The sequence below is a fragment of the Crinia signifera genome, chromosome 1 (assembly GCF_055691185.1).
Source record: "Crinia signifera chromosome 1, ASM5569118v1, whole genome shotgun sequence".
NCBI classification, from domain to species: domain Eukaryota; kingdom Metazoa; phylum Chordata; class Amphibia; order Anura; family Myobatrachidae; genus Crinia; species Crinia signifera.
Window position 1 is genome coordinate 189230034 of NC_139217.1, and position 27362 is coordinate 189257395.

General features: G+C 54.2%; 1 protein-coding gene across 2 annotated transcripts in view; it reads right to left on the bottom strand.

The window, feature by feature from the left end:
• Positions 1–2070: 2070 nt before the first annotated feature.
• RAP1GDS1 (Rap1 GTPase-GDP dissociation stimulator 1) overlaps positions 2071–27362 on the bottom strand; it is a 162721-nt gene continuing 137429 nt past the window's right edge. For both annotated transcript variants that reach the window (XM_083179064.1, XM_083179065.1), the window contains 5 exons: positions 11534–11659; positions 8877–9016; positions 7401–7527; positions 3346–3474; positions 2071–2703 (listed from right to left, as the gene is read on the bottom strand). In XM_083179064.1, coding sequence (XP_083035190.1) covers positions 2576–2703; positions 3346–3474; positions 7401–7527; positions 8877–9016; positions 11534–11659 — 650 coding nt within the window. In that variant the 3' untranslated portion in view covers positions 2071–2575. The remainder of the gene's footprint in view (positions 2704–3345; positions 3475–7400; positions 7528–8876; positions 9017–11533; positions 11660–27362) is intronic.

The window sequence follows — 27362 nt, forward strand, 5'->3', positions numbered from 1 at the left end:
TATATTTTGGCTGAAATCTGTCCTAAAACTAGCCCAGAAAAAGTCCTAAAATAAGATAAAGAGAATTAAATCAAACAAAACAAATTAAATAGATGTGCTTTTTTTTTTTAAATCAGGTTAAAATTATTTGATATTAGTAAGTGACAAAATGATGTGAACTTTTGCTTTCAGCATCTGGTATGACCCCCTTGTGCAGATAGAAGTACACAAATGTTCCTGGTAATTGTTGGTTAGGCGTAAACGTCGGCTTTGTTGAATTTTACCCCATTCCTTCCCACAAAACAGCTTCAACTCTATTATGCTGGTGGTCTTCCCACCATGAACTGCTCTCTTTATGTACATCCACAATATTTTGATTGTTTATGGTCAGTACTTTGACTTGGTCATTTCAAAACTTTAAATGTATTCTTCTAAAACCATGCTTTGATTTAAATATTTTGCTTTAGGTCGTTGTCTTGCTGCATGACCTAGGTTCTTTTGGAGATTTTCCTTTAGAATATTATGGTCAAATTCATGGTCCCATCAATGGTGGCAAGTTCAAAAAACAAAATGGTTAAACCCTGGACACTAATGGAATGACAACCAAACCTCAGTAACAAGTATGTTCTCAAAATCCAACACCATTCAAATGCAAATAATGGTGTACAGGGTTTGGCATTGTGAGCGCTTTCTAAACCCTGTACACCGGTGCTTTTGAATGATGGCAAGTTGTCTTGGTCCATATGCAGCATAACAGGCAAAAAACATTATATCACCACCAGTGCGTTTCACAGATAGTATAAGGTTTGTATGCTAGAATGCAGTATTCTCCTTTCTCCAACCATACTTTTTCCTCATTTAAACCAAAAAAGTTTTATTTTGATCACATCTGCACACAAAACATCCCAACAGCGTTCTGGCTTGTCCAGGAGATCTTTAGCAGACTGCAGAAGGGCAGCTATGTTCCTTTAGAGAGAAGTGGCTTTCTTCTTGCAATACTGCCATGCACACCATGGTTGTTCAGTGTCCTCCTTATGGTGGACTCACGAACATTAGCTAAAGTGAGAAAGGCCTTAAGTTGCTTCAAGGTTACCTTAGATTTCTTTGTGAATTATTAGACGCTTGCTCTTGGCCTGATCTTTCTTGGTCAACCACTTCTGGGGAGGGTAATAATGGTCTGGAATTTACTAAATTTGTCCACAAGCTGAACATTGATTGGTGGATTCCAAACTCTTTAGAGAGATGGCGTTCTAACCTTATCCAGCCTGAGGAGCATCAACAACACTTTTTTTGAGGTCCTTAGAAATCTCCTTTGTTCGTGTCATGTTACACTTCCACAAATGTGTCGTGATAATGACACTTATAATAGATCATTGATCTTTTAAGACATGTTGCACTCATACCTAATTGGCATCCCGTAGGTTGAAAATACCAGAGTATAATTTCATCTTCGAGATACCCGAAGCAGTACGCTTCAAAACATTTTTTTTTTTTTACTTCAACAAATAAAAGACTGACATAAGAACCCCTGATATAGCAAGATATCGCAATAGCATTTGTTCAAAAACTGGTCACAGTGCTTCCACGCTCATCAACATTTCTGGATTCCATGACATCACCATGCCCGCATTTGTTAGTCCTTTCCCAAGGTCATTAATGGACTGTCACCATTGTGCGCCTCCATGTTTATTTCAATTCTTTGGGGGGGTATGCACTCTGGGATCACGGCTGTCGATCCCCGCCGACAGCCGTGATCCTGGCTCGTTTGTGGTCAGATCGACCGCATAACGACAGACGGGAATCAATGTCCCGCCTGCCGATGGGCACAAAGGGGGCGTGGCCACGAAAACGGCAGTGGATTGTCGATCTGCGGCCTGGATCACGACAATCCACGGCCGTTATCGGCAGAACGGGCATTGAATAGGGTGCCACCGCTATTGCACAGCGGCACATTGCACAGATTTCAATATTAAGGGGGGGGTATGCAAACTAGGGTATATTAGGACTATATTTATTTATTAAAGGAGAACAAAAAGAGTAAACATTCATAGCTGTTTAACAGAAGCAAGCGATGAAAGACGACCAGAAAACAAGAGGGCACTGGTAGTTTTATTAGTTGAGTTTGGGCATTGTACCACGTTTGACAGCAACAGGCAAGACTAGTGAATGAATGAGTGGCAATACATCCCTTCCTAGTCTGCATACACAGCAAAAATGGAGCTGCTGTGACTATGAACGACAATGAAATTCCAAAAAGAACTGGCTGTTTCCTGTTTGTCCATACTCTAGCAATACTCTATTACACAGTTCAGGGTTGTTCTAGGGGCCTCGAGTATCACCTTTACGTTAGAGGACTACGACATGCACATATTTCCCTTGGAGGTAAGCAACAATGATACGAGGGAGACAGTAATGGAGATTACGCTGGCTTAGTTCTTCTCTTTGTGCCTACGATTGTACAGGTACCTACAGCAGTTCATCGGTTTCTGTGGCAACATAACACACATGCACATACAGTTGGTGGGGGACATGGCCAGGGCAGAGCACAGGAGACAATAATGGAATCAGCAGGATGGACAATTTGTGCCAACAAATCTCAGCTTTGTACAGTCAGTTTCTGCTCTGTTAGCGAGGCCTGCTGGGCAACAGTTTTGTTCTCATGGCTCCGTAATTTAGATACAACTCCAAGAAATGCCAGGCTTTGAATTTCCTTGAACAGAGGCTCTGTAAAACATCAGAGAACAAGTTTTACATATTTAAAAATAAAAAAAAGTTGTGACCGGTACCTAGAACACTTTGCCCACAATTGTTGAGTGCAGGTAATAAGCTTGCCGGGGGATATCTAATTAGCCCAGAAAAGAAAATGGGGCTGCAGCAAATAAAAACTCACAGATTCACCAAACCTGTGTTTTTATGCAAACTCATGTTTATCGGGTGAACCAAATTGGATCACACAAAAGGGCAGATGTATTAAGCTTTAACAAGAGATAAATGCAAGGGTGATAAGGAGAAATAAACGTCCAGACAATCAGCTCCTTTTTTCAAACACAGCCTGTAACATGGCAGTTAGCAGGTGATTGGCTGGACGTTTATCTCTCCTTATCACCCTTGGATTTATCTCTTGTTAAGGCTTAATACATCTGCCCCAATGCACCAATTGGTAAAACCTCTGGAAAAACAGGAGTTTTTTACACCCAATGTTTTATCAAGGATAATAGGATATCCCTGACTGTCTGAATTACGGATAATAAACAGAATATAGAGGCACAAATAACATGTATATTTATTGTTTGGGGGAAAAAAATATTAATTGCAATTTATGCATCAGATTACATTTCCTAGTTATTACAGATAATTATAACTTACCTGAACCCATAACAGAGCAGATCAAAACCATAGAATTGTATTTGATCTCTGGAGCACTTCTCTCATCCGATAACAGTCTATGCAGAACTTGGACTAACTTGGCACTTTCTAGATCGCATTCTGCCGTTTCTACAAAAAAAATGGAGATTCACTTTAAAAAAACAACAACAAAAAAACACCCATGGACAGCACTAAGCTCATGTTTCTTAACCATGTTCTAGAGCATCTGAATATAGAACATGGATTGCAGATAGACATCTAGATTATCTCGTTAGTCCATTTTATAGAAGCTAAATATGGAATAATTCTGGGCACTCACAGACCAGTCCTGCCATTTAGTATGAGCAACAAATGACTGGTTATCTCTCAGATTAGTTCGTACAGATGAAAGATGGCCTCCCACGGGTCACTACTGATGTTATATAACTGGCCTATTAAACACGGAAGACCAATCCCACTAAATATAGGCCATTGTTTTGGGACTACACTCTGCTTTGGGACTACACTCTGCAGTACTATGCTCCTATTGCTGCCAGTAACGGCATCCTGCAAGCTTTAAATCTGCTGGAAATAAGCTCAGGTACGTGACCAATAATTGATCTGGAGCGACATATAATTTCAAAGTAGTCAGACAATGACTGGGATCTACCAAACAAACTGGATTCCTTAGATATTCTGCAAAACAAATAGCTAGATTTTACCTGGCACCAAAAGTATGCCTAACATTCTAAAGGATTCCTTCAAATAACTGATGGCGCTGCAGGGGGATTCTCTATGTGGTCACTGGATGTTGTATTAATGAACATTTTAGTCCTAAACATTGGAATCTGGTTTACTACCACAATAACTGTTCTTGCGGTTTTGCAAAGATGGAATAATTCTGAAGCCTGAACCTCAAATGTATCACTTTGTTATTCCAGAAAGATCTTTAGTTCACTTTGTGGAGAACAAAACCTTTTGGTAGATATTATGTAAAGCTGTCATACCTATTCCTCTCACCACATTCCATCTTGTGGAATCTGTGACTTTGCAAATAGGGTGTGAGAATACATTTGTCGCAAAAGTCACAACCTAATATCACTGGCAGACTAACATGCTATTTATAGTTTACAGTATGCTATCCATGTTGAAGCATTGCAGAGACACCTAGCGTCTAGATCCATAAAAATAAGACTGGTAAAAAAAATGGAGTGGAGTGTAAAGTAAATGAACACAAAATGTATGTCTGATCCCAACAAAAGGTTCCATTCATTGACAGAATTTACCATCACATGTGCAGTTTTATTGGCTAACTAAGTGTCAGTTATGATCTTTAACAAATTAACAGAGACATGTTTATACACATATTGAAATGGTAAATTTATTACAGGAACCATTAAAATCACTGAAATGTGAACAACATTTATCATCTGGTTACAATGGAACTTGTCAAGGGATGTTATAATAGGTAGCAAGTGAACAGTCAGATTTTGAAGTAAATGAGTTGAAAGCGTGAAAAATGGGCAAGCACAAGGATCTGACGAGAGGCAAATTCAGTTGCCAATGTAACTGGGTACACAACTTCCAAAATGGCAGGTGTTCCTTGTATGCAGTGGTTAGTGTACCTACCAATAGTGGTACAAAAGTAAGATAACTGGGAAAGAAGTGACAAGGTTATGAATGCCCAAGGCTCACTGATGCATGGAAAGCTACGGCTATCCCATATGGTCTGGTCTTACAGAAGAGCTACTGAAGCACAAAATGCTGAAAAAATTAATGTTAGCTGTGATGGAAAGAAATATAAATGGCCCCGGAGGAGAACGGCTGTGCATGTCCAGCAACAGATCCTCCTCCTACCCATACAGGGGTGTAGCATCAGCGAAACCAGATGGCAACAGGTGCATTGGGCTGGCCACAGAGAAGTAGAACCCCCTCCCCAGAGTTCTTAATCATCAGCATTGGGACGGTAAGTAGCCTTTCATAAATCAACGATTAGCTGTGCAATGTGTTTACAGGGCCAATATCTGAGCTTGCTCATAATGCTATGCTGCTGGTTTGTGTAATATACTGTGCAGGCAAACTGAGGATACTGTACTGTAAATAAACCTGTTGGGTTATGGAACGTCCTCTCTCCTCCTTAGTGCTGTCCTATACTCCATATACCACCCTAACCCTTTCTGCCCCATGGTAACCCAACAACACTCCACTTTGTTCTCCAGAAAGCTCTGTTGCACTCCTCCTTTCTGCACTGTCTGTGCCACTAGCCTTTTCAGCTCCACAGCACTGATCTGTCACCTCCACATTTCTGTCTGCGAAACCCCCCCTTCCTGCTCCAACACCCATCTGCTACACTGCCCCTTTTAAGCTCCAAAGAACCCATCTGCTACACACCCTTTCTGCTGCTCAGCGATGATCTGTTACTCCTCAGTCCTGCTGTCTGAAACGCCATCTGCTACACAGCATTAATCTACTATATCCCCCTGCCCCCCTTCTACTCTCCAACACCCATCTGCTAAACATCCCTTCCTGCTGCCTGGCACTCATCCTCAGTGGTCCCCCAATGCTACATGTGCAATTGCTGCTCCCTAGCACAAGTCCCTAATGCTAAATTGCCAAAACTGTTTTTATTTCATTTACTTGTCCTCACATGCTAGCAGTGGCACATTTCAGGGAGGGCACAATGGCTTCATGCGATGTCTCTGCTTCCATGGGCATTTGCGGAGTCTTACTCAGGGCAGTTGGGGGAGGGGGGCACTGTTAGCGGATAACGAGCATTAGGTTTGAATTTTTTATTTTTTTACTAGGTTTGAGACTTCCTCTAATCTGCAACTAAGACCGGGTGAAAGTGATCATTGCTGACGTCACAGACCCTCCCCAAAAACGCCAGGACATGCCAGCATATTTTCAGACACACCCAGAAAACAGTAGGTTTCCATCTCTAAACAGTGGCTTCCTGTCGGTCAAGCTCTGGTAGCTTTGCACTTACAAACCTTATGCATTTTCAGATGCTATTTCCCCTTGCTTACCGTATGTGCAATATGGACGGTACGGAATGGTGCATGTGCAGTCATTTGATAATCCCCCCCCTCTTTTTATTCTCTATTTTAGCGATCCATGCTTAATTAGCCCCTAAGTACATCCCTTCATGGTAGTAGCCTTCTTCAGCAGGATAATGTGGACTGCCTCACTGCAAAAATGGTCACGTTTTCCAAATCAATACTTAAAGTTTAAGGTGTTGATTTGGCCTCCAAACATCCCAGGGTCTCAATCTGATTGAGCATTTAAGGGATATGCTAGAAAAACAAGTCCAAGCCATGGAGAACCCACCTAACAATTTACAGGACATACTGTATCTGCTAACATCTTGCTGCTAGACACCACAGGACAACAGCAAAAGGTCTTGGGGAATATGGAATACATCCCTTCCAAACTCAGGGTTGGTTTGATGGCATAAGAGGAATCGACACAAAAATCTGGCAGATGTTTCAATGCTATGGCTGATAAGTGTATAGGAGTGTACACACGCTTTGATTTGGACAGGTTTTCGATTCGATTTTGCTTATAGAAGCAAAATCAAATCGGAATTGAACGGTTAAGACTAGTTCAATCTGCATTCGATCCGATGCGCGTTCTCTTGTTTTCTCTATATCGAAAAATAGACTGTGCAGGCAAGGAAATATCCAATTCGATCCAGTAACTTGAATGGGTGCCTTGAATGCACATCGAAATCGAATGCAAAAGTGCAGACTGAATGTGAAATCAAATGAAAAGCAAAGGCCAAATCGAAAACTGGTGGAATTGGTGAAATCGAAAGTCGAATCAATACCGAATTGAAAGTAAATCAATGCGTGTGTACACACCTTATGTTATGAGCTTGTGTTTACACCACATAGATTGTTAAAATAAGTATAAATATAAGTATCACAAACCAACAAAACTGTTTTAGTCCAGTTTATATATTGAATGAGATCATTTTATTTCCGAGCAAAATAGAAAGTAAATGGCAACATTTCAATTTTAAACAGAAGGCAGTACTTTAATAACGAAAAAAGGAATCTACTCTTTACAATACTCACGTAATTCTAATGCTGCTATTAATCCCAGTGCAACAAGTGCTTCATTTTGCATTATGACATGCTCGCTGGTTGCCATGGTGACTAAGTGCTTGATGCCACCACTTTCGACAATGGTTCTAATTACATCCTATGGTACAGAAAAATCAAGCAATGAAAGAAAACTAATTTGCATGAAACTGTTCTCCCTTTCATAAACATTACAAAGCACAGAGCTACAGCGTTAGTACATAGAAACAAATCAGACATTTGCTTTTTAGACTAAGGCTGGGCACACACTTGCAATGGGTATGGACCATTAGGCCTACAAGGATTAGGTCAGCCACTATTTGTCAAAAGGCAGGTCGGCACATTAAAAAGGTTGAGGGTTTTTCGTGTTTTATTGTGTCTGTCGACGTAGGTTGACATGGACACTGAATAAGTGTACCACGTCTCCTTGCATGGCTCGCTTACCTAGAGAGGTTAGCCAGAGTTGCACAGAGCATACACTTGAGGGCGATAGGTGTCGCTATCGCCTTGGCCAAATAGATTGTGCAGGCAAGGCATTTTTTTTTAAAGCCGCGCACAGTATTTTTAGCCTATGGAATATTGGCATAATCAAAATTGCTTTGCCTGCCTGCCGTGTGTACACCCCTTTAGAAAACAGACGGATAAGCTTACTGGAAACCCAGACAATGCATCATTAAGGTGTGTACCCAGTCTTATTATTGTTAAACAAGTTTATAATATAATTACACCAGAACATTTCTAAACATGGAGGAGAGATGCTAAACTACCAAACGGTTACAGGAGAATGATCATGGAAATCTCAGACATTTAACCCTTGGACGTTGCTGTGAGTGATGTGCAAAATATACGCTAAAAATGTCAGCCTCGCTCACAGTCACTGTTTTTGTTTTGGGCTCAATATTTAAATAACTAAAGTAACTCATATTTCTCGACTACGGCCCTGGCATTTTTACACATCTCTCACAGCAATGTCAGGACTCTAAGGGTTAAGGCCCCCATACACTTGTGCGGTGTATCGCATGCAGCCTTGCATGCAATACCTTGGCAACTCCCTGCCGGTGGCTAGGATTGGGACTGTGCATCGGAGCCAAGACACATACAATATGGCACTTTTCACATGATTTTTCGGCCCAATGGGTCAAAATCGTTTGAAAACAGAGTCACATTATACTAGTGTATGTGAACTTTTACACTTTCATGGCAAATTTAGAACAGGCTCATACTCTCCTTCCCTTCATCAGTGTTGCAATGGGTGCAAACAAAGCAACTTCTAACCTTAAATTCATAGGTTTACACAAGCACAATATTGATATTATAGTGACATGCTGTACGAAACCAACAAAAACACACACACACACACACACACACACACTTTGGGATGTGAAATGCACATCTGTATGGAAAGAACTTCACACAGATAACATGCTGCTTTCCCCATTGAGCAATATACACTATGAAATGTTAACTGACCTTTGACTTGCTGTGACGTATGAGAGCGGAGAGCAGCCTGTTTGATTCACCCATAACTCCAGCATGGTCTTTGGCTTCACACCATTCTACTAGGCGCTCCACTAGTTTAACATTCTTCCCCAACTGCTCCGCGGCTTCAGCTACAGTATGGTGCAAGATATAAGACGTTATGGAAGTATTTATAACCAAATATACTGGAAAAATGGTGATGAAATTTGAGGAAGGGATCTCTTACTACAGGAAAAACCTATGCTGACTAGAAAAGTGAACAGATCAATGTCTGGACATCTGCGTTTCCTCCATTGCTTAAACCTCAAGACAAGTATGTGTACATTTGTATATACAATATATCTTCATATTTTTGTGGTAATAGAATCACTAATGAGCATTGTGAGCTTGTACAATAATTGAACTCGGAGGTAATCTCAATCAATTTAAAAAAAAATTTGTTTTCTTTTTAGTGGAATTAACTTTACTGTAGTACATTTTAGTTTAACCATATTTTGGAGAATTATTTATGATCGTTAAATTGCTTGATTTTCAATATATTACCAATAATATTCAGATATAATATTATATGATGATCATTTAATGAACCATATGGTCATCGCTTTATATGAAAATGGATTAAAACCTGCAAAAATTAGTGAACACTAACAGTTTAAGAGTACTTGATCACACATGTAAATTACTTTCCACCATTTGCAAAACAGAGCACTTCCGCTGATTAATAATGCAAAAATCTTGTACCTGTGTTAACTAATGTGTTTGGCTCTAGGTATACATGTTCATGGAATTATATATTATATAATATATATATATATATACACACACACACACACACACACACACACACAAAATACTGCTCAGCAGTTTTAGAATAGCCTCTGTTTAATATGCAAATAATAATAAAAAAAAAAAAAACTTAATCTAAAGTTTCTGACTAATCAAAATAGCCAACTTTTGCAGATATAACCAATGAACACACTCATGGAATTCTCTTTCTACAATGGAAATCAAATATTGGTGCAACTTGAGTGAGTGTTTGAAACATGACAGGAGATGATTGGATGGAGCACCATTTATAATTCTCAACGAGTGATAAAAAGGGTGTTACTCTTTGTTAAATCTGCCCATTGTTTGGCAAGTTCTTCCCAACACACTTGCAGTTTACTTTGCTTTCATCCTTCAGCCAGTGAGTACATGAAAAACCAGTTTGATGGGGTTTAAAACTGTGTTGTCTATGCCATCATTTGTGCTATTCCTCACAAGGTAGTTGTGACATAACCTGGAGGTATGTTTTGAATCAAAATATTTTCACAGTTAAAACCATGACTTGCTTACATTGACCACGTCTAGCTGTGCTTAAAGCTCTTAGCCAATGTTGATTTAGAAACTTGGTCTTCTGATTCTTTAGCGGTTTGAGTCTGTTACAGGTGTATGCAACTGTATAATATGGGTTTCTGTAAAATTTCTCTAAAAGGAAAGACCTTTCTCCTAAGGGTTAGAATGTGTTTTTTTTGCTTTTTATTTTTGCTATCATGACAAAATATTACTTCCTGGTATATAATGTCCGAATAATGCTTCAGATGATAAAACAGTCTGTTTGACAAGGCGGTTTATAACTAAGTAAAGACTAGAATTTGGGACTTGTAAAGAAATGGTTTGCAACAATTTTCAAGGCTTTAATAATTAAAGCCTAATTATTTTGCTACAGAGGAGATGTAAGGTCTTAACTCTTATTGGTTTCCAGAAAGAATTTGCTAATTTCGTCTCTATCTCTAGCAGTTTACAACTAACTTTTGCGCAAAGTTATTCACTGGACTTTAATTTCTTAAAGGTCAATAAAAACAGAAAACATTAGGGTGTTATAAAGCTGATGACCATTAGTATATGCGTGTGTTTGTGTTTAAATGTCAGTCAAGTGCACAGATAGACAATAGTGGAAAATACAAGGTCATCATCGAAAATATTCCCAGCCAACAAGCTCTTACTGGAAGGAGATCATTCTTCCATGTATGCACCAAAAAGTGTCTAGGAAGGTGCCAGTGGGAATCTGGCACCCATAAAAAAAGTCAAGCACTGAAAGTGGTCCTGACTGGTTAATGTCTAAGAGAGGAGGCAGCCTATGTGCAGCGTCCCCCATATGGGCCCCAACCTCTCTGCCAGCAGCAGCAGCGCAGCAATATGGAGTATGAGCACTAGAGGACTATAGACACATGGTTACCTTACATACAGACCTTAAATTGCCCCATAAAGAGCACTGAGAAAGTGCTTCAGCACAACAACATGGTATAAGACAGACATCATAGTTAATGGAAACTCTGCCTTCTAATTCGATATTTATAGATTAGCGGTAAGCAAAGCTTACCGTGGAGGGCTACTTATCTGTTAATTCATCTGATTTAATACATCTGCCATATATAGTCAGCTTGGATGACACATGTATACATATGCGAAGGTCTTTTTTTTTTTCTTGCATGAAATTTATGTATGTACTTGTCCTCATTATTGTGCAATGTAAAAATGTAATGTGTAGTATGTTTCATAAAGTATTTAAAAAAAAAAGTGCACCCATCATAAATCCACCACTGTAACCAGTAACAAGTCATCATGAAGAGACGTAGTCCTTTCCTCTGCCTACAACATGCCATTACCTTGAGCATCTATTAACATCCGTAGTGTTCCTAATAGTTTAAACTGCACTGGAGGCATTTCAGACTTCAGAAACTTCAGCACTTCTTCTGCTACTCCGGCTGACAGCATTTTTGCTTTATTTACAACTAAGGAAGGATGAAAAAAAAAGTAACATTTCTAATTAGGAGTCAGAATTATGGGTTAACACAACATTGGTTTTCCTAATTGTCTACCTTCCCGTACACACCTCCCGCTACACCTATAGTTTTAAAATGAATTTTCTACTTAAATATACACACCTCCCGCTATATCTTAAGTCACTTGTTCGGAACGTGCTCATGTAGAGGAAGATTGCTTCTCCCTGTACAGTACAATGTAACTGATTTAATCTTCCAGTAAGTGCTTCCCTGAAGTCATATTAGAACGAACAGAAATATGTGACGAGCTGTCATTACATCCTTTTTACCTTACATAGCTCCGTGAGCCAAATGTACAGCATCTTAAAAGACTGCCTTGGTTAACAGAAAACAAAAAATAATTGTGTTTGTGAAACATTACACATCGGTTCACTGCCAGAATGTAAACACTACTGTCAAAGCCATATTGTCTAACGTAATATACTGCAGCAATGGTCAAATTAGTCTTTTTTTTTTTTTTTTAAGCAAACACAGTACAGAAAAACGGAATATCTACAGATATATATATATATATTATAAGGGCACGGTAGTGCCCTTATATTAAGGCTGAATCCAACGAACGGTTTTTCCCCATAGGGAACTTTTCGGATGGGGGCATGGTGTTTGAGGGACTGCACCTCAAAAGTGACTGGGCGTACTGAGGTGAAATTTGGCATGTACGCGTAGAATCGTCAACCGGTGCTGCGTGCCAAATTTCAGGTCGAAATATAAAAAAATACCCAATTGGGAGCGATCTAAACTTCCAACTGCCAGTTTTTTCCTGACACTCGCGAAATGACACTTTGTCACCCATGTTAGTCTATGAGGGTTTTTTTGGGAAGGCATAACTCGGGGTAGAGGAACAATTGAGACTTGGGGTTTGTTTTATTAGGTAGATATTGTCCCAGTGGAGTGCCTTTTGGGGTTGAGGATTTTCAGATAGGTACAGTTTTTTTTTTATTTAGTGAAACGTCCCCCATTATAGAGATAGGAGAGCTCAACTTGTTGCGCATGCGCATTACATAGCCGCCAGCAGGGGGAGTAAATAGAGAGGCTTCACTTGAGTTGTACCAAGATGGCAGACAGCGATGAGATGTGACCTGCTTCGGTCAGAACCTCCGGCTTCTGCAGGTCCATTAGCTCTTCACCCCAGTCTCATCAGCGCCTCCTCCCCCTGCACCGTGTGTCCAGACCCCGGCCCGCTACTTGTCCACTCCATAATAGGCTCTGACTGAGGCAGCAGTGGAAATGTATGGGTGGACGCGGTGTCAGTATATCGCCATGTCCGACCCATCGCCCCCTCCCCCTGCACCCTGTGTCCAGATCCCGGCCCCGCTACTTGTCCACTCTATAATAGACTCTGAATGAGGCAGCAGCGGGAATGAATGGGAGGACGTGGCGTCAGTATATTGCCATGTCCGACATTCATTCCTGCTCCCGCTGCTGCCTCGGCGCCTATTATACACAGTGATACCGCACAAGCAGCGGGGCCGGGGTGCCATGCATACACTCCCCACACACTGCGGCAGGTAAGCCGGAGCAGACTGCCTGACACATCACCGGCCCGGGAAGTCGCCGCCGGGTAGTCAGTGTCATCCACTGCGGATGACTGACCCGGCGGTGGAGGTGGCAGGCATCTGGAAGTGCAATGCCAGCGCCTGGGAACATGATAACCGCAGCTGCTGGTGAACGGGAGGGGGGAGTTTTAGGAATGCCTGTATAACAACCCTGCTCCCTCCCTGTCTCCCAGCTCCCCTTTCTCTACCCAGCACTCTCTCTCACCCACCCTGTCTTCTCAACTCCCCCCCCCTCCCTCCTCAACCCCCCTATCTTGCCCTCCCTGTGCCCCCCCTAGTGCCCGCTGTGTGTACGCTGTCCCCCCCCGTGCCCCTGTGTGTACGCTTCCCCCGTGCCCCTGTGTGAACGCTGTCCCCCCAGTGCCTCCTGTGTGTACGCTGCCCCCCATGTGTACGCTGCCCCCCCAGTGCCCCCGATGTGTATGCTGTGCCCCCTGTGTGTATGCTGTCCCCCCCCAGTGCCCCCTGTGTGTACGCTGTCCCCCCCAGTGCCCCCTGTTTACGCTGTCCCCCCCAGTGCCCCAGTGTGTACGCTGCCCCCCCCCTAGTGCCCCCCGTGTGTATGCTGTCCCCCCCCAGTGCCCCAGTGTGTACGCTGTGCCCCCGTGTGTACGCTGTCCCCCCAGTGCCCCCCATGTACGCTGTCCCCCCAGTGCCCCTCCGTGTGTACGCTGTGCCCCCCCCGTGTGTACGCTGTGCCCCCCCGTGTGTACGCTGTGCCCCCCCGTGTGTACGCTGTGCCCCCCGTGTGTACGCTGTGCCCCCGTGTGTACGCTGTCCCCCACCAGTGTCCCCCGTGTGTACGCTGTCCCCCACCAGTGTCCCCGTGTGTACGCTGTCCCCCACAAGTGTCCCCCCGTGTGTACGCTGTCCCCCCGTGTGTACGCTGTCCCCCTCCCAGTGCCCACCGTGTGTATGCTGCCCCCCCCCCAGTGCCCACCATGTGCACGCTGTGCCCCCAGTGTGTACGCTGTCCCACACCCTGTGCCCCCTGTGTGTACGCTGGCCCCCCCAGTGCCCTCATGTGTAAACTGTGGTCGTCCCCCAGTGCCTCCCGTGTGTATGCTGTCCCCCCCAGTGCCCCCCGTGTGTACGCTGTCCCCCCCAGTGCCCCCGTGTGTACGCTGTCCCCCCCAGTGCCCCTCATGTGTACGCTGTCCCCCCAGTGCCCCCCGTGTGTACGCTGTCCCTCCCCAGTGCCCCCCGTGTGTACGCTGCCCCCCCCCCAGTGCCCCCCGTGTGTACGCTGCCCCCCCCCCAGTGCCCCCGTGTGTACGCTGTCCCCCCCCAGTGCCCCCGTGTGTACGCTGCCCCCCCCAGTGCACCCGTGTGTAAACTGTCGACCCCCCAGTGCCCCCGCGTGTACGCTGTACCCCCCAGTGCCCCCCGTGTGTACGCTGTGCCCCCCGTATGTATACTGCCCCCACCAGTGCCCCCGTGTGTACGCTGTCCCCCCGTGCCCCCCTCCCGTGTGTACGCTGTGCCCCCCTCCGTGTGTACGCTGTGCCCCCCTCCGTGTGTACGCTGTGCCCACCCCCCATGTGTACCCCCGTATGTACGTCGTGCCCCCCTCTGTGTGTACGCTGTGCCCTTTAATATTATTATTATTATATTTCCTGCCCAGACGCTGACCTCCCCATGGTACCGCCGGGACTGAGGCGCTTCCACAGCCTGCGGACCAGATACAGACGCTTCCTTGAGTTGCCTCCGCCACGGGAAGTCAGAAAGAAGCCACCCTGGTCATCGGAGGAGCAGCTGCACCCAGGTAAATTCGTCCCCCATTGTCCCTGTGTGTACCCTGTCCCCCACCCTACTGTCCCTGTGTGTACCCAGTGCCCTCGTGTGTACGCTGTCCCCTTCCCAGTGCCCAGCGTGTGTACACTGTCCCCTTCCCAGTGCCCAGCGTGTGTACGCTTTGCCCCCCGTGTGTGCGCTGTCCCCCCCCAGTGCCCCAAGTGTGTACGATGTCCCCCCCATGTGCCTCCCGTGTGTATGCTGCCCCCCCAGTGCCCCCGTGTGTACGCTCCCCCCCAGTGCCCCCATGTGTACGTTGTCCCCCCCCAGTGCCCCCTGTGTGTATGCTGTCCCCCCAGTGCCCCCAGTGTGTACGCTGTCCCACACCCTGTGCCCCCTGTGTGTACGCTGTGCCCCCTGTGTGTACGCTGTGCCCCCAGTGTGTACGCTGTCCCACACCCTGTGCCCCCTGTGTGTACGCTGCCCTCCCCAGTGCCCTCATGTGTAAACTGTAGTCGTCCCCCAGTGCCCACCGTGTGTACACTGCCCCCCTCCAGTGCCCCCCGTGTGTACACTGCCCCCCATGTGTACGCTGCTCCCCCCATTGCCCCCCGTGTGTACGCTGCCCCCCCAGTGCCCCCGCGTGTAAACTGTACCCCCCCAGTGCCCCCCGTGTGTATACTGCCCCCACCAGTGCCCCCGTGTGTACGCTGTCCCCCTGTGCCCCCCCTCCACATGTATGCTGTGCCCCCCTCCGCGTGTACGCTGTGCCCACCCCCATGTGTACCCCCGTGTGTACGTCGTGCCCCTCTCTGTGTGTACGCTGTCCCCCCCCGTGTGAACGCTGTGCCCCCAGTGTGTACGCTGCCCCCCCTGTGCCCCCAGTGTGTACGCTGCCCCCCCCAGTGCCCCAAGTGTGTACGATGTCCCCCCCATGTGCCTCCCGTGTGTATGCTGCCCCCGTGTGTACGCTCCCCCCCAGTGCCCCCATGTGTACGTTGTCCCCCCTCAGTGCCCCCTGTGTGTACGCTGTGCCCCCCCTGTGTATGCTGTCCCCCCAGTGCCCCCAGTGTGTACGCTGTCCCACACCCTGTGCCCCCTGTGTGTACGCTGCCCCCCCAGTGCCCTCATGTGTAAACTGTAGTCGTCCCCCAGTGCCCACCGTGTGTACACTGCCCCCCTCCAGTGCCCCCCCCGTGTGTACACTGCCCCCCATGTGTACGCTGCTCCCCCCATTGCCCCCCGTGTGTACGCTGCCCCCCCAGTGCCCCCGCGTGTAAACTATACCCCCCCAGTGCCCCCCGTGTGTATACTGCCCCCACCAGTGCCCCCGTGTGTACGCTGTCCCCCTGTGCCCCCCCCTCCGCGTGTACGCTGTGCCCCCCTCCGCGTGTACGCTGTGCCCACCCCCATGTGTACCCCCGTGTGTACGTCGTGCCCCTCTCTGTGTCTACGCTGTCCCCCCCCCCAGTGCCCCCCGTGTGAACCCTGTGCCCCCAGTGTGTACGCTGCCCCCCCCCTGTGCCCCCAGTGTGTACGCTGCCACCCCCAGTGCCCCCTGTGTGTACGCTGTCCCACACCCTGTGCCCCCGTGTGTACGCTGTCCCCCACCCTGTGCCCCCTGTGTGTACGCTGTCCCACACCCTGTGCCCCCAGTGTGTACGCTGTCCCCCCCAGTGCCCCCAGTGTGTACGCTGTCCCACACCCTGTGCCCCATGTGTGTACGCTGCCCCCCCAGTGCCCCCAGTGTGTACACTGTCCCAAACTCTGTGCCCCATGTGTGTAGGCTGCCCCCCCAGTGCCCTCATGTGTAAACTGTAGTGCCCCCCGTGTTTAAGCTGTCCCCCCCAGTGCCCCCCGTGTGTACGCTGTGCCCCCCGTGTGTACACTCCCCCCCCCATGTGTACACTGCCCCCCGTGTGTACGCTGCCCCCCCAGTGCCCCCATGTGTAAACTGTCGCCCCCCCCAGTGCCCCAAGTGTGTACGACGTCCCCCCCATGTGCCTCCCGTGTGTATGCTGCCCCCCCCAGTGCCCCCCGTGTGTACGCTGCCCCCCCCAGTGCACCCCATGTGTACATTGTCCCCCCCCAGTGCCCCACGTGTGTACGCTGTGCCCCCCCTGTGTATGCTGTCCCCCCCAGTGCCCCCCATGTGTATGCTGTCCCCCCAGTGCCCCACCGTGTGTACACTGCCCCCCATGTGTACGCTGCTCCCCCCCCCCATTGCCCCCCGTGTGTACGCTGCCCCCCAGTGCCCCCCGCTTGTAAACTGTCGCCCCCCCCCCCCCAGTGCCCCCCACGTGTACGCTGTATCCCCCCCAGTGTGTATACTGCAACCACCAGTGCCCCCGTGTGTACGCTGTCCCCCTGTGCCCCCCCTCCGCGTGTACGCTGTGCCCCCCTCCGCGTGTACGCTGTGCCCCCCTCCGCGTGTACGCTGTGCCCCCCTCCGCGTGTAAGCTGTGCCCACCCCCCATGTGTACCCCCGTGTGTACGTCGTGCCCCTCTCTGTGTGTACGCTGTCCCCCCCCCAGTGCCCCCCGTGTGAACGCTGTGCCCCCAGTGTGTACGCTGCCCCCGCCAGTGCCCCCTGTGTGTACGCTGTCCCACACCCTGTGCCCCATGTGTGTACGCTGCCCCCCCAGTGCCCCCAGTGTGTACACTGTCCCACACCCTGTGCCCCATGTGTGTACGCTGCCCCCCCAGTGCCCTCATGTGTAAACTGTAGTCGTCCCCCAGTGCCCCCCGTGTTTACGCTGTCCCCCCCAGTGCCCCCCGTGTGTACACTGTCCCCCCCAGTGCCCCCCATGTGTACGCTGTGCCCCCCTGTGTGTACACTGCCCCCCCCCCATTGCCCCCCGTGTGTATGCTGCCCCCCAGTGCCCCCATGTGTAAACTATCGCCCCCCCCAGTGCCCCAAGTGTGTACGATGTCCCCCCCCATGTGCCTCCCGTGTGTATGCTGTCCCCCCCCATGTGCCTCCTGTGTGTATGCTGCCCCCCCCAGTGCCCCCCGTGTGTACGCTGCCCCCCCAGTGCCCCCCATGTGTACATTGTCCCCCCCCAGTGCCCCCCGTGTGTATGCTGTGCCCCCCTTGTGTATGCTGTCCCCCCCCAGTGTGTACGCTGTCCCACACCCTGTGCCCCCTGTGTGTACGCTGTCCCCCCCAGTGTGTACGCTGTCTGCCCCCAGTGTGTACGCTGTCCCACACACTGTGCCCCCTGTGTGTACGCTGCCCCACCCCAGTGCCCTCATGTGTAAACTGTAGTCGTCCCCCAGTGCCCACTGTGTGTACACTGTCCCCCCCAGTGCCCCCGCGTGTAAACTGTCGCCCCCCCAGTGCCTCCCGCGTGTATGCTGTACCCCCCCAGTGCCCCCCGTGTGTATACTGCCCCCACCAGTGCCCCCGTGTGTACGCTGCCCCCCTGTGCCCCCCTCCGCGTGTACGCTGTGCCCCCCTCCGCGTGTACGCTGTGCCCACCCCCCATATGTACCCCCGTGTGTACGTCGTGCACCCCTCCGTGTGTACGCCGTGTGACCGCTGTGCCCCCAGTGTGTACGCTGCCCCCCCCCCAGTGTGTACGCTGTCCCACACCCTGTGCCCCCTGTGTGTACGCTGTCCCACACCCTGTGCCCCCTGTGTGTATGCTGTTCCCCCCCAGTGCCCCCAGTGTGTACGCTGTCCCACACCCTGTGCCCCATGTGTGTACGCTGCCCCCCCCAGTGCCCCCAGTGTGTACACTGTCCCACACCCTGTGCCCCATGTGTGTACGCTGCCCCCCCCCCCAGTGCCCCCAGTGTGTACACTGTCCCACACCCTGTGCCCCATGTGTGTACCGCCGGGTCTGAGGCACTTCCACAGCCTGCGGACCAGATTCAGGCGCTTCCTTGAGTTGCCTCCGCCACCGGTAAGTCAGAAAGAAGCCACTTTGGTCATCAGAGGAGCAGCTGCACCCCACTGTTTCTGTGTGTACCCAGTGCCCCCATGTGTACGCTGTCCCCTTCCCAGTGCCCAGCGTGTGTGTACGCTTTCCCCCACCAGTGCCCCCCGTGTGTACGCTGTGCCCCCCGTGTGTGCGCTTTCCCCCACCAGTGCCCCGTGTGTAAGCTGTGCCCCCGATGTGTACGCTGCCCCCCCCAGTGCCCCAAGTGTGTATGCTGCCCCCCCCCAGTGCCCCCCGTGTGTATACTGCCCCCCAGTGCCCCCCGTGTGTACGCTGTCCCCCCCAGAGCCCCCCGTGTGTACGCTGTCCCCCCCCAGTGCCCCCCGTGTGTACGCTATGCCCACCTGTGTGTACGCTGTCCCCCCCCCCAGTGCCCCCTGTGTGTACGCTGTGCCCCCCTCCAGTGCCCCCCCCGTGTGTACACTGCCCCCCATGTGTACGCTGCTCCCCCCATTGCCCTCCGTGTGTACGCTGCCCCCCCCAGTACCCCCGCGTGTAAACTGTACCCCCCCAGTGCCCCCCGTGTGTATACTGCCCCCACCAGTGCCCCCGTGTGTACGCTGTCCCCCTGTGCCCCCCCTCCACATGTACGCTGTGCCCCCCTCCGCGTATACGCTGTGCCCCCCTCCGCCTGTACGCTGTGCCCCCCCCATGTGTACCCCTGTGTGTACGTCGTGCCCCTCTCTGTGTGTACGCTGTCCCCCCCAGTGCCCCCTGTGTGAACGCTGTGCCCCCAGTTTATACGCTGCCCCCCTGTGCCCCCAGTGTGTACGCTGTCCCACACCCTGTGCCCCATGTGTGTACGCTGCCCCTTCCAGTGCCCCCAGTGTGTACACTGTCCCACACCCTGTGCCCCATGTGTGTACGCTGCCCCCCCCCCCAGTGCCCCCAGTGTGTACACTGTCCCACACCCTGTGCCCCATGTGTGTACCGCCGGGTCTGAGGCACTTCCACAGCCTGCGGACCAGATTCAGGCGCTTCCTTGAGTTGCCTCCGCCACCGGTAAGTCAGAAAGAAGCCACCCCGGTCATCAGAGGAGCAGCTGCACCCCACTGTTTCTGTGTGTACCCAGTGCCCCCATGTGTACGCTGTCCCCTTCCCAGTGCCCAGCGTGTGTACGCTGTCCCCCCACCAGTGCCCCCCGTGTGTGCGCTTTCCCCCACCAGTGCCCCGTGTGTAAGCTGTGCCCCCGATGTGTACGCTGCCCCCCCAGTGCCCCAAGTGTGTATGCTGCCCCCCAAGTGCCCCCCGTGTGTATACTGCCCCCCGTGGCCCCCCGTGTGTACGCTGTCCCCCCCAGTGCCCCCCGTGTGTACGCTGTCCCCCCAGTGCCCCCCGTGTGTACGCTGTCCCCCCCAGTGCCCACCGTGTGTACGCTAAGCCCCCCGTGTGTACGCTGTCGTCGTCCCAGTGCCCCACGTGTGTACGCTTCCCCCCCCATTGCCTCCCGTGTGTACGCTGACCCCCCACCAGTGCCCCCGTGTGTACGCTTACCCCCCAGTGCCCCCGTGTGTACGCAGTGCCCCCCGTGTGTACGTAGTCCCCCCGTGCCCCAAATGTGTACGCTGTCCCCCCCCAGTACCCTCCGTGTGTACGCTGCCCCCCCCAGTGCCCCCCGTGTGTACGCTGCCCCCTCCAGTGCCCCCCGTGTGTGCGCTTTCCCCCACCAGTGCCCCGTGTGTAAGCTGTGCCCCCGATGTGTACGCTGCCCCCCCAGTGCCCCAAGTGTGTATGCTGCCCCCCCCAGTGCCCCCCGTGTGTATACTGCCCCCCGTGGCCCCCCGTGTGTACGCTGTCCCCCCCAGTGCCCCCCGTGTGTACGCTGTCCCCCCAGTGCCCCCCGTGTGTACGCTGTGCCCCCCGTGTGTACGCTGTCCCCCCCAGTGCCCACCGTGTGTACGCTAAGCCCCCCGTGTGTACGCTGTCGTCGTCCCAGTGCCCCACGTGTGTACGCTTTCCCCCCCCATTGCCTCCCGTGTGTACGCTGACCCCCCACCAGTGCCCCCGTGTGTACGCTTACCCCCCAGTGCCCCCCGTGTGTGCGCAGTGCCCCCCGTGTGTACGCAGTCCCCCCCGTGCCCCAAATGTGTACGCTGTCCCCCCCCAGTACCCTCCGTGTGTACGCTGCCCCCCCCAGTGCCCCCCGTGTGTACGCTGCCCCCTCCAGTGCCCCCCGTGTGTACGCTGTCCCCCCAGTGCCCCCCGTGTGTACGCTGTCCCCGTGTGTACGCTGTCCCCCCCAGTGCCCCCCCGTGTGTACGCTATGCACACCCGTGTGTACGCTGTCTCCCCCAGTGCCCCCCGTGTGTACGCTGTGCCCCCGTGTGTGTACGCTGTGCCCCCGTGTGTGTACGCTGTGCCCCCGTGTGTGTACGCTGTGCCTCCGTGTGTGTACGCTGTGCCACCCCGTGTGTACGCTGTCCCTTTATTGCCCCCGTGTGTACGCTGTCCCCCCCAGTGCCCCCCCCGTGTGTATGCTGTGCCCCCCCCCCGTGTGTATGCTGTGCCCCCCCCGTGTGTATGCTGTGCCCTCCCCGTGTGTATGCTGTGCCCCCCCGTGTGTATGCTGTGCCCCCCCGTGTGTATGCTGTGCCCCCCGTGTGTATGCTGTGCCCCCCGTGTGTATGCTGTGCCCCCCCGTGTGTATGCTGTGCCCCCCGTGTGTATGCTGTGCCCCCCGTGTGTATGCTGTGCCCCCCCGTGTGTATGCTGTGCCCCCCCGTGTGTATGCTGTGCCCCCCCCGTGTGTATGCTGTGCCCCCCCCGTGTGTATGCTGTGCCCCCCCCCGTGTGTATGCTGTGCCCCCCGTGTGTATGCTGTGCCCCCCGTGTGTATGCTGTGCCCCCCGTGTGTACGCTGTGCCCCCCGTGTGTACGCTGTACCCCCCCAGTGCCCCCCATGTGTATGCTGTCCCCCCAGTGCCCCCCGTGTGTATACTGCCCCCACCAGTGCCCCCATGTGTACGATGTGCCCCCCTCCGCGTGTACGCTGTGCCCCCCTCCGCCTGTACGCTGTGCCCACCCCCCATGTGTACCCCCATGTGTACGTCATGCCCCCCTCCGTGTGTACGCTGTGCCCTTTAATATTACTATTATTATATTTCCTGCCCAGACGCTGACCTCCCCATGGTACCGCCGGTTCTGAGGCACTTCCACAGCCTGCGGACCAGATTCAGGCGCTTCCTTGAGATGCCTCCGCCACCGGTAAGTCAGAAAGCAGCCACCCCGGTCATCAGAGGAGCAGCTGCACCCCACTGTTTCTGTGTGTACCCAGTGCCCCCATGTGTACGCTGTCCTCTTCCCAGTGCCCAGCGTGTGTACGCTGTCCCCCCACCAGTGCCCCCCGTGTGTGCTCTTTCCCCCACCAGTGCCCCGTGTGTAAGCTGTGCCCCCGATGTGTACGCTGCCCCCCCAGTGCCCCAAGTGTGTATGCTGCCCCCCCCAGTGCCCCCCGTGTGTATACGGCCCCCCCCAGTGGTCCCCATGTGTACGCTGTCCCCCCCAGTGCCCCCCATGTGTACGCTGACCCCCCCAGTGCCCCCCGTGTGTATGCTGTCCACCCCCAGTGCCCACCGTGTGTACGCTGTCCCCCCCAGTGCCCCCCGTGTGTACGCTATGCCCCCCGTGTGTACACTGTTGTCCCCCCAGTGCCTCCCGTGTGTACGCTGACCCCCCCCCAGTGCCCCCGTGTGTACGCTGTCCCCCCCAGTGCCCCCCCCCGTGTGTACGCTGTCCCCCCCAGTGCCCCAAATGTGTACTCTGTCCCCCCCCAGTACCCTCCGTGTGTACGCTGTTCCCCCCAGTGCCTCCCGTGTGTACGCTGTCCCCCCCCAGTGCCCCCCCGTGTGTACGCTGTCCCCCCAGTGCCCCCAGTGTGTACGCTGTCCCCCTAGTGCCCCCAGTGTGTACGCTGTCCCCCCAGTGCCCCCCGTGTGTACGCTGTCCCCCCAGTGCCCCCCGTGTGTACGCTGTCCCCCCCAGTGCCCCCCGTGTGTACGCTGTCCCCCCCAGTGCCCCCCGTGTGTACGCTGTCCCCCCCAGTGCCCCCCGTGTGTACGCTGTCCCCCCCAGTGCCCCCCGTGTGTATGCTGTCCCCCCCAGTGCCCCCCGTGTGTACGCTGTCCCCCCAGTGCCTCCCGTGTGTACGCTGTCACCCCGAGTGCCTCCCCTGTGTACGCTCTCCCCCCCAGTGCCTCCCCTGTGTACGCTGTCCCCCCCAGTGCCCCCCGTGTGTACGCTGTCCCCCCCAGTGCCCCCTGTGTGTACGCTGTCCCCCCCAGTGCCCCCCGTGTGTACGCTGCCCCCGCCCAGTGCCCCCGTGTGTACGCTGTCCCCCCCCCAGTGCCCCCGTGTGTACGCTGTCCCCCCCCCAGTGCCCCCGTGTGTACGCTGTCCCCCCCCCCAGTGCCCCCGTGTGTACGTTGTCCCCCCTCAGTGCCCCTTGTGTGTACTCTGCCCCCCCCAGTGTACGCTGTGCCCCCGTGTGTACGCTGTGCCCCGTGTGTACGCTGTGCCCCCGTGTGTACGCTGTTCCTCCGTGTGTGTACGCTGTTCCCCCGTGTGTGTACGCTGTGCCCCCGTGTGTGTACGCTGTGCCCCCGTGTGTGTACGCTGTGCCCCCGTGTGTGTACGCTGTGCCCCCGTGTGTGTACGCTGTGCCCCGTGTGTGTACGCTGTGCCCCCGTGTGTGTACGCTGTGCCCCCGTGTGTGTACGCTGTGCCCCCGTGTGTGTACGCTGTGCCTCCGTGTGTGTACGCTGTGCCACCCCGTGTGTACGCTGTCCCCTTAGTGCCCCCGTGTGTACGCTGTCCCCCCCAGTGCCCCCCGTGTGTACGCTCGTCCCCCCCAGTGCCCCCCCCCGTGTGTACGCTGTGCCCCCCCCGTGTGTACGCTGTGCCCCCCCCCGTGTGTACGCTGTGCCCCCCCCCCGTGTGTACGCTGTGCCCCCCCCCGTGTGTACGCTGTGCCCCCCGTGTGTACGCTGTGCCCCCCTCCGCGTGTAAGCTGTGCCCACCCCCCATGTGTACCCCCGTGTGTACGTCGTGCCCCTCTCTGTGTGTACGCTGTCCCCCCCCCAGTGCCCCCCGTGTGAACGCTGTGCCCCCAGTGTGTACGCTGCCCCCGCCAGTGCCCCCTGTGTGTACGCTGTCCCACACCCTGTGCCCCATGTGTGTACGCTGCCCCCCCAGTGCCCCCAGTGTGTACACTGTCCCACACCCTGTGCCCCATGTGTGTACGCTGCCCCCCCAGTGCCCTCATGTGTAAACTGTAGTCGTCCCCCAGTGCCCCCCGTGTTTACGCTGTCCCCCCCAGTGCCCCCCGTGTGTACACTGTCCCCCCCAGTGCCCCCCATGTGTACGCTGTGCCCCCCTGTGTGTACACTGCCCCCCCCCATTGCCCCCGTGTGTATGCTGCCCCCCAGTGCCCCCATGTGTAAACTATCGCCCCCCCAGTGCCCACCCCAAGTGTGTACGATGTCCCCCCCCATGTGCCTCCCGTGTGTATGCTGTCCCCCCCCATGTGCCTCCTGTGTGTATGCTGCCCCCCCCAGTGCCCCCCGTGTGTACGCTGCCCCCCCAGTGCCCCCCATGTGTACATTGTCCCCCCCCAGTGCCCCCCGTGTGTATGCTGTGCCCCCCTTGTGTATGCTGTCCCCCCCCAGTGTGTACGCTGTCCCACACCCTGTGCCCCCTGTGTGTACGCTGTCCCCCCCAGTGTGTACGCTGTCTGCCCCCAGTGTGTACGCTGTCCCACACACTGTGCCCCCTGTGTGTACGCTGCCCCACCCCAGTGCCCTCATGTGTAAACTGTAGTCGTCCCCCAGTGCCCACTGTGTGTACACTGTCCCCCCCAGTGCCCCCGCGTGTAAACTGTCGCCCCCCCAGTGCCTCCCGCGTGTATGCTGTACCCCCCCAGTGCCCCCCGTGTGTATACTGCCCCCACCAGTGCCCCCGTGTGTACGCTGCCCCCCTGTGCCCCCCTCCGCGTGTACGCTGTGCCCCCCTCCGCGTGTACGCTGTGCCCACCCCCCATATGTACCCCCGTGTGTACGTCGTGCACCCCTCCGTGTGTACGCCGTGTGACCGCTGTGCCCCCAGTGTGTACGCTGCCCCCCCCCCAGTGTGTACGCTGTCCCAACCTGTGCCCCCTGTGTGTACGCTGTCCCACACCCTGTGCCCCCTGTGTGTATGCTGTTCCCCCCCCAGTGCCCCCAGTGTGTACGCTGTCCCACACCCTGTGCCCCATGTGTGTACGCTGCCCCCCCCAGTGCCCCCAGTGTGTACACTGTCCCACACCCTGTGCCCCATGTGTGTACGCTGCCCCCCCCCCCAGTGCCCCCAGTGTGTACACTGTCCCACACCCTGTGCCCCATGTGTGTACCGCCGGGTCTGAGGCACTTCCACAGCCTGCGGACCAGATTCAGGCGCTTCCTTGAGTTGCCTCCGCCACCGGTAAGTCAGAAAGAAGCCACTTTGGTCATCAGAGGAGCAGCTGCACCCCACTGTTTCTGTGTGTACCCAGTGCCCCCATGTGTACGCTGTCCCCTTCCCAGTGCCCAGCGTGTGTGTACGCTTTCCCCCACCAGTGCCCCCCGTGTGTACGCTGTGCCCCCCGTGTGTGCGCTTTCCCCCACCAGTGCCCCGTGTGTAAGCTGTGCCCCCGATGTGTACGCTGCCCCCCCCAGTGCCCCAAGTGTGTATGCTGCCCCCCCCCAGTGCCCCCCGTGTGTATACTGCCCCCCAGTGCCCCCCGTGTGTACGCTGTCCCCCCCAGAGCCCCCCGTGTGTACGCTGTCCCCCCCCAGTGCCCCCCGTGTGTACGCTATGCCCACCTGTGTGTACGCTGTCCCCCCCCCCCAGTGCCCCCTGTGTGTACGCTGTGCCCCCCTCCAGTGCCCCCCCGTGTGTACACTGCCCCCCATGTGTACGCTGCTCCCCCCATTGCCCTCCGTGTGTACGCTGCCCCCCCCAGTACCCCCGCGTGTAAACTGTACCCCCCCAGTGCCCCCCGTGTGTATACTGCCCCCACCAGTGCCCCCGTGTGTACGCTGTCCCCCTGTGCCCCCCCTCCACATGTACGCTGTGCCCCCCTCCGCGTATACGCTGTGCCCCCCTCCGCCTGTACGCTGTGCCCCCCCCATGTGTACTCCTGTGTGTACGTCGTGCCCCTCTCTGTGTGTACGCTGTCCCCCCCAGTGCCCCCTGTGTGAACGCTGTGCCCCCAGTTTATACGCTGCCCCCCTGTGCCCCCAGTGTGTACGCTGCCCCCCCAGTGTGTACGCTGTCCCACACCCTGTGCCCCATGTGTGTACGCTGCCCCTTCCAGTGCCCCCAGTGTGTACACTGTCCCACACCCTGTGCCCCATGTGTGTACGCTGCCCCCCCCCCCAGTGCCCCCAGTGTGTACACTGTCCCACACCCTGTGCCCCATGTGTGTACCGCCGGGTCTGAGGCACTTCCACAGCCTGCGGACCAGATTCAGGCGCTTCCTTGAGTTGCCTCCGCCACCGGTAAGTCAGAAAGAAGCCACCCCGGTCATCAGAGGAGCAGCTGCACCCCACTGTTTCTGTGTGTACCCAGTGCCCCCATGTGTACGCTGTCCCCTTCCCAGTGCCCAGCGTGTGTACGCTGTCCCCCCACCAGTGCCCCCCGTGTGTGCGCTTTCCCCCACCAGTGCCCCGTGTGTAAGCTGTGCCCCCGATGTGTACGCTGCCCCCCCAGTGCCCCAAGTGTGTATGCTGCCCCCCAAGTGCCCCCCGTGTGTATACTGCCCCCCGTGGCCCCCCGTGTGTACGCTGTCCCCCCCAGTGCCCCCCGTGTGTACGCTGTCCCCCCAGTGCCCCCCGTGTGTACGCTGTCCCCCCCAGTGCCCACCGTGTGTACGCTAAGCCCCCCGTGTGTACGCTGTCGTCGTCCCAGTGCCCCACGTGTGTACGCTTCCCCCCCCATTGCCTCCCGTGTGTACGCTGACCCCCCACCAGTGCCCCCGTGTGTACGCTTACCCCCCAGTGCCCCCGTGTGTACGCAGTGCCCCCCGTGTGTACGTAGTCCCCCCGTGCCCCAAATGTGTACGCTGTCCCCCCCCAGTACCCTCCGTGTGTACGCTGCCCCCCCCAGTGCCCCCCGTGTGTACGCTGCCCCCTCCAGTGCCCCCCGTGTGTGCGCTTTCCCCCACCAGTGCCCCGTGTGTAAGCTGTGCCCCCGATGTGTACGCTGCCCCCCCAGTGCCCCAAGTGTGTATGCTGCCCCCCCCAGTGCCCCCCGTGTGTATACTGCCCCCCGTGGCCCCCCGTGTGTACGCTGTCCCCCCCAGTGCCCCCCGTGTGTACGCTGTCCCCCCAGTGCCCCCCGTGTGTACGCTGTGCCCCCCGTGTGTACGCTGTCCCCCCCAGTGCCCACCGTGTGTACGCTAAGCCC